We start from the raw sequence: 6,634 nt of genomic DNA on the forward strand, positions 1-6,634 counted from the left end.
TATTTTGGGGTGCCCCCCAACACTTACTAAAAAAGCAAATGGGGAGCTCTTTGAGCTGCTCAGGTCTCTAAACAATTGCTTAGTCTGCTTATGCCTATTGCCGGCACTGCCCTTTCAACTGACGTTTTTTACATTTGTTCTTAGTCTCAATGATGGGGGGAAATTTTGGTTAAATACTATTTGCTGTGCATTTTTAAGTTTTTTGAATAGCATGGAGCAGAGAGAAAGGGTTTCCACCTCCACTAAAATATGTTTAGCATGTAGCAACTTTAAAATGTCATATTTTTCAATCAAGACAAGTGCCCTTAAACATGTCAGAAAGAGTTTAATTTAGACATAATGTGATTATAAGTGTCAGAACATTCATACACTGTTCATGCACAATGCCATTTTTTTCAAACTGTACACCCAGGTAAATGCTCCATATATATCACACACATATGTAGAGCTACAGCTCTGTATGTTGAGTGCAAACCAGTTGAAGGTCTCATCTTAACCTGCTCTGTTCTGCACACTCCCTAAGCCATGGCCAGCTATCCATCTCATTGAATCCCCGCTATTAGGCTTATTTGAACACAATCATTAGATTTAATTAATCTTCCTATAAGTAGAGCCCTACCAAATTAATGGTCCATTTTGGTCACAATCATAGGATTTTAAAAAATAGTAAATTTCATGATTTCAGCTATTTAAATCTGAAACATCATGGTGTAATTGTAGGGGTCCTGACCCAAAAAGTAGTTGGGGGTGGGGGTGTCACAAGGTTATTGTAGGTTTCAGAGTAGCAGCTGCATTAGTCTGTATCCACAAAAAGAACAGGAGTACTTGTGGCACCTTAGAGACGAAACAAATTTATTTGAGCATAAGCTTTCGTGGGCTAAAACGCACTTCATCGATTGAATGACCAGGTTATTGTAGGGGAGACTGCTGTACTGCTACCCTTTACTTCTGTGCTGCTGCGGGCGGCAGTTTTGCCTTCAGAGCTGGGCAGCTGCAGAGTGGTGGCTGCTGACCAGGCGCCCAGCTCTGAAGGCAGCGCCCCTGCCCGCAGCAGCACAGAAGTAAGGGTGGCAATACCATACCATGCCACCCTTACTTCTGTGCTGCTGCTGGTGGCAGCTCTGCATTCAGAGCTGGGCTCCCAGCCAGCAGCCACCACTCTCCGGTTGCCCAGCTCTGAAGGCAGCACAGAAATAAGGGTGGCAAAACTGTGACCCCCTCTAAAATAATCTTGAGACCCCCACCCCCCGCAACTCCCTTTTGGGTCAGGACCCCCAATTTGAGAAACGCTGGTCTCTCCTGTGAAATCTGTATAATATAGGATAAAAGCACACAAAAGACCAGATTTCACAGTCCGTGACGTGTTTTTCATAGCTGTGAATTTGGTAGGGCCCTACCTGTAAGGGTTTTGGTTCCAATTCTTAGGTTTTAAATCTTCTGAGCATTTTAGTCTAGGAAGGAAATTAAAATTATCCTAAATAAGCTGCACATTCTCTGCATATTATCAGCCCATCTTTATCATTGTGTAATCACTGTTTGTCTTTTTCTCAATCCCACAGCTAAATGCAATCAAATACCTGCAACAGATTAAGAAACAGCCCCATTCACAGTTACAAAGGTGCTGCTGTTGCAACACAAAAGGCTTTAATAGTTTATTCAAATAAATAAAAATGTTCCTTTATGTACAAACAGACAAAATCAATGTACCCTTCCTCTATTTACAAAGTAGTTTCTTTTCAAAAGGAAATCAGTACATTTATCCTTCAGTAACTGAACACTTTGTCTTGAGGCCCTGTATTGCACAGCGGTTTTGTTTTCCTTTTTTGCTTGACTGCCTTTTGTTGTTTAACACAAAGACACTTTTGTGACAGTTTCTGATAAAGGCTCCACAGTTTAAACAAGTTTCTCCCACCTTCCTCTCCCTACCCAGACCCAGAGATCATAAACAATTCCTGCAAATGTCAGGAGTCAGCTTTTGCTACAACACACACTGAAGTAAATACAGCAGATGAAGCACCTGTTGCCTTACAGTAAGTTAACTAGCCGAGAACGTCTGTCTTGGTTTCTGCTCACATTTGATCACATTCAAACACCCCCAACCTGCACATTTTAACCTCCCCGTCCTGTCCATCATCCATTAAAAACTCTTGTCTCCTGATTTCAGATAAAAAGCATCCAGCAGCCCAGCCGGATCAGAAGCATCTATACAACACTGATTAGTCAGCCCCCTTTTTTCTCTCCCCACAAGATGTGAATGAAAATGCACAGGATACAGCAGCTATAAATACATTTCCACCCCCTTTATGTAGCGCCTGGAACGGCCGGCCGCCTCCAGCGGGCCAAAGCGCAAGTCAGTTTCCTCAGGCGCGGATAGCAGCAGCAGGGCGGGCGGTTAAACCTGGCACTAAAACTCCGCTTTCCGTGACTCTGAGTCTGAGGAGACGAAGACGTCAGGTGGCTTCGGAGCAGGACACGGTGCTGTCCAGCTTCCCGGGGGGGTTCATGATGAGAGAAGAAGAACCCCCGCTCCCCGGCACATCCCCCGGGGAGCCCCCCGGCTACTGCTGCGAGGAGGGGCGGGGGCGGAGCGCTCCCCGGCTGCGCGCGGCAGGGCAGGGAGAGGGGGTGTTTGGCGGGGCGGGCAGGGCACTCCCCCCAAGCCTCAGAGCGCCCCCAGGTGGGGCAGGGTCTCCAGCTTGTCGGCCCGCTCCCGGCCGGCCGCGCTCTCCACCCCGCGCAGCCACTCGGTGCACTTGCGCACCAGCCCCTCGTCCGCCGCGGCCCCCGGCGCCGCCTCCTCCTCGTACTCCACGTCGTCGTAGCGGTGCCGCTCGTTCAGCAGCGAGATCTTCAGCAGGGCGCGCAAGTCCCCCGGGCCGGAGCCTGGCCCGGCCCGGGCCCCCCTCCGCGCCGAGCCCGCCGCCGCCGCCGCCGCCTTGCTCCGGGAGCCCGGCAGGAGGCGCTCGGGGCCGGCGGAGGGGCTCGGCCGCCCCCGCTGCTTCTCCAGGCTGCGGCGCTGCAGCACCAGGGCCGCTTCGGGCGGGAGGCTGAGCGAGAAGCGCAGAGCGGCCTCTCCAGCCCCCGCCTCCGCGCACAGGCTCTCGCAGGAGCGGCCGCGGGGCTGGGGCGGGGCCGGGGCCGGCCTCCGCGGTTGCTGCCTCTGCAGGGAGGCGCAAGGCCAGGAGCTGGGGAAGGGACCGGCCCGCTCCGGGGGCGCCCCCCGCGGCTTCCGCAGCGGCTTCTCCTCGGCGGCCGGCGGCGGCGCTGCCGCCTTCCTGGGGGCCGCCGGCCTCCGGGGCTGCGCTCGGGGGGCGGCGGGGAGAGCGGCCGGGGCTGGGGGAGGCAGGATGGGCGGCAGGGACATGGTGGTGCCCGGTGACCCCCCTCTGCTCCTCACAGCGGCTCAGGGCTGATGGCACCCCGGGCAGGGCCGAGCATCCCCCGCGGACGGGTCGGTCCCGGCTGCGTGCCCAGGCTGCAGCTCCATGGGAGAGCGCGACCGTGCTGAGACCGCCGCGCTCCGTCGCTGGCTCCCGCTGAATGAGACACACACGCAGCGGCGGGGCTGAGCAGGAGGCGGGACTGAGGGGCGGGGGAAGCACTCACGGCGGGGGGCTGCGGATCACTCCCTCCGCGTGTTTGAGCCATGATGGAAAGGAAGGGCGTGATTTTTTTAAGGATTAATAGAAGAGGCAAGACTGGCTCTGAGGAGGAAGAGGTAGAGCAAAACGTTCGCGAGAGCTGTAAGCACAGTTTGAGCGAGACTGTGCCATTTACATCTGTAAAATATTAGGACAGAGGATTTCAGGCTGTGTTTTAAAAGCTAGTGCGATGGCATACTGTACCCCTTGCAGAAGGGGGGTTACTGCTTTTTACATTTTAAAAAAAGTCACTTAAAAATATGTATTTATTGTAATAATTTGTTCCTAATACACTAAAAAAAGAACATTAAATATATTCAAATTAGAAAATATAAATGCTTCCCTTATCTATTCAGATGGTCACTTTCCCTTTTTGCTGTGCACTACATACTCTCCTCCCCCTTGAAACAGCTATTTATGATGTACCGGTTCACCTTCTCTACTAAAATATAGTGAAATAGTCAACAGATACCAATTCCTTTTTACATTCACAGGTGAATTTAAAGAGACCTCCACAGGCCATACATTTATTCTGAAATAAGGTGGCATAGTGGAAGTTTCGTTACTGTTTCAGCCCCTCACCCTTCATTCACACTCTCCTCGCCATAGGCACTAGTCTCTTAAGCTCCCCCCTCCTTCCTAAGCTCTTAGCTTTGTCTTGTTCCTAGACTTAACTTCTACCAGTTGAGGATGGTAGAAGGAGGGAGCTGCTGTTCCTCAGTTGGATGGTCGCTGGTAGGAGCTGCTGGATCGCTGTAACATCAAAAGGCTCACCCAGGCAATCAAAAGGAGGTTTTGGAGACAGTCTCCCACCCAAAAAAGTGATAACTCCCCACCCTGCTTTCACAACAAAGTATTACTCATTTTTGAGTTAGCTTTCCCACAATAATTCCAATATTAAAGTCTACCCAACTGAATGGATGGGTAAGAATAGAAACCAATATATCCTTCCCCTTACTCTGACCATGGGACCAGTTTTAAAAGGTACATAAAACAGCTTGCAAACATGAATGATAGGGAGGACAGTGAAATTGTCAGCAATGATAAGGGAAGAGAGAACCTAGGAGGAAAAATGAGAAGTTAGATTAGTGAGACGATTTAGTAGAACAGCTAGGAGAAGATATCAGTAAGACAGGCTGAGATGCAAGACTGGTTGGGATGGAGGACTACATTAGTTTGCAGCAGAGAGCAATGGTTAGGTAACATTCACCAAGAGCATGGATGAGATCACCCAGAGTGTAGAAAGAAAAGTAGTCAGAGCAACAGTGAAAGATAATTGAAGTTATTCTTTCAAGCAGGCCAACAAAGTAGCTATATCATATTGTTCTAAGAAGACAGTCCACAACAGCTAGTGATTGAATGTGGGCAACCACTCCAGAGAAATATTTTGCAGGACGGTTTGCAAAGGGCAATCACATGGCTCAAAAACAAAGATAATGTTTCAGAACATGATATTCTAATTGAGGAAAATGTGGAAACAAGGACACAATTGTTAAAGCCAAATTAGATAAGATGTTAAAAGCAGGAGAGTAAGGATGACCCAGTTGTTAGGCTGAGATTTGGGAGACCTGGGATTCCCTGCTTCACCACAGATTTCCTGTGGGGCTATGGACAAGTCACGTGCTCAATATGTGCCTCTGTTCCCCATACAATGAGGAACAGTAGTACTTCCCTACCTCACAGGAGTGCTGGGAGGATAAATACAATGTGGCCATGTAACTACTAAAATGAACGATTAAATATATGTTGATTTAATCAGCTGGAGATTAATTACTACCATTCACAAGTGATTGGAGCAAAAATTGTAGCAGCTGGTTCTTAGAGATTCCTTATTACAACATTCTTGGAATAATTTTTTAATATTCATTAGTGTACCTGAAACTGTAGTACTCCAAGTTTCTTATTGTGTGGAGTTGATTCCAGTTGTATATGCAAACAACTTGCCCAGTTATTGCATAGTGTCTGGAAATAAGGAAAGTAGTTGACACAGGGAGACCATGATAAACAGCTATCCTACAAAAAGAAAAGGAGTACTTGTGGCACCTTAGAGACTAACCAATTTATTTGAGCATAAGCTTTCATGAGCTACAGCTCACTTCATCAGATGCATACTGTGGAAAGTGTAGAAGATCTTTTTATACACACAAAGCATGAAAAAATACCTCCCCCCACCCCATTCTCCTGCTGGTAATAGCTTATCTAAAGTGATCACTCTCCTTACAATGTGTATGATAATCAAGTTGGGCCATTTCCAGCACAAATCCAGGTTCTCTTACCACCCCCACCACACAAACCCACTCTCCTGCTGGTAACCTATTTCCCCTTGTTTTTTCCTACCCCCCCTCCTCAGACGTTCTTGTTAAACCCTGGATTTGTGCTGGAAATGGCCCAACTTGATTATCATACACATTGTAAGGAGAGTGATCACTTTAGATAAGCTATTACCAGCAGGAGAGTGGGGTGGGGGAAGGTATTTTTTCATGCTTTGTGTATATAAAAAGATCTTCTACACTTTCCACAGTATGCATCCGATGAAGTGAGCTGTAGCTCATGAAAGCTTATGCTCAAATAAATTGGTTAGTCTCTAAGGTGCCATAAGTACTCCTTTTCTTTTTGCAAATACAGACTAACACGGCTGTTACTCTGAAAGCTATCCTACAGCTGCAGTTCCTGCCTACATCAGTTCACTAATGATAAAGTTTTCAGTTACATCTGATTTTATGAAAATATTTTTAAAACAATTTTTTTGAGGGGGAAATGCTTGCACTTCACTTATAGAAAGGATAAATGCTGCCGTAACTGACAAAACATTTCTGGTAAGAGAATGTGCATGGAATGTAACTTGTTCTCCAGAAGTGAGCTTTCTAGATAGTGATCTAATTAATAAGATACTCCAGACCAAGCAGTAATACTGATTAATGAAGACAATTAAAATATGTAATGAGACAAGGCGAGTGGATCAGCAGCATTTGACTTCAGACTATGTGGTAATG

General features: G+C 47.7%; 1 protein-coding gene across 1 annotated transcript; it reads right to left on the reverse strand.

Annotated features, from left to right (window-relative positions):
* Positions 1 to 305: 305 nt before the first annotated feature.
* On the reverse strand, positions 306 to 3,653 carry PRR18 (proline rich 18). The gene has a single exon (XM_073337895.1). It carries the CDS (start codon positions 3,362 to 3,364, stop codon positions 2,663 to 2,665), a length of 702 nt encoding a protein of 233 aa, XP_073193996.1. The 5' UTR covers positions 3,365 to 3,653; the 3' UTR covers positions 306 to 2,662.
* Positions 3,654 to 6,634: the final 2,981 nt, after the last annotated feature.

The sequence above is a fragment of the Lepidochelys kempii genome, chromosome 3 (genome assembly GCF_965140265.1).
Source record: "Lepidochelys kempii isolate rLepKem1 chromosome 3, rLepKem1.hap2, whole genome shotgun sequence".
In the NCBI taxonomy this organism is placed as follows: domain Eukaryota; kingdom Metazoa; phylum Chordata; order Testudines; family Cheloniidae; genus Lepidochelys; species Lepidochelys kempii.

What these genes read in the sequence shown, in the direction of transcription:
- PRR18 (XM_073337895.1), bottom strand. Translation starts at nt 3,364, where the DNA reads ATGTCCCTGCCGCCCATCCTGCCTCCCCCAGCCCCGGCCGCTCTCCCC.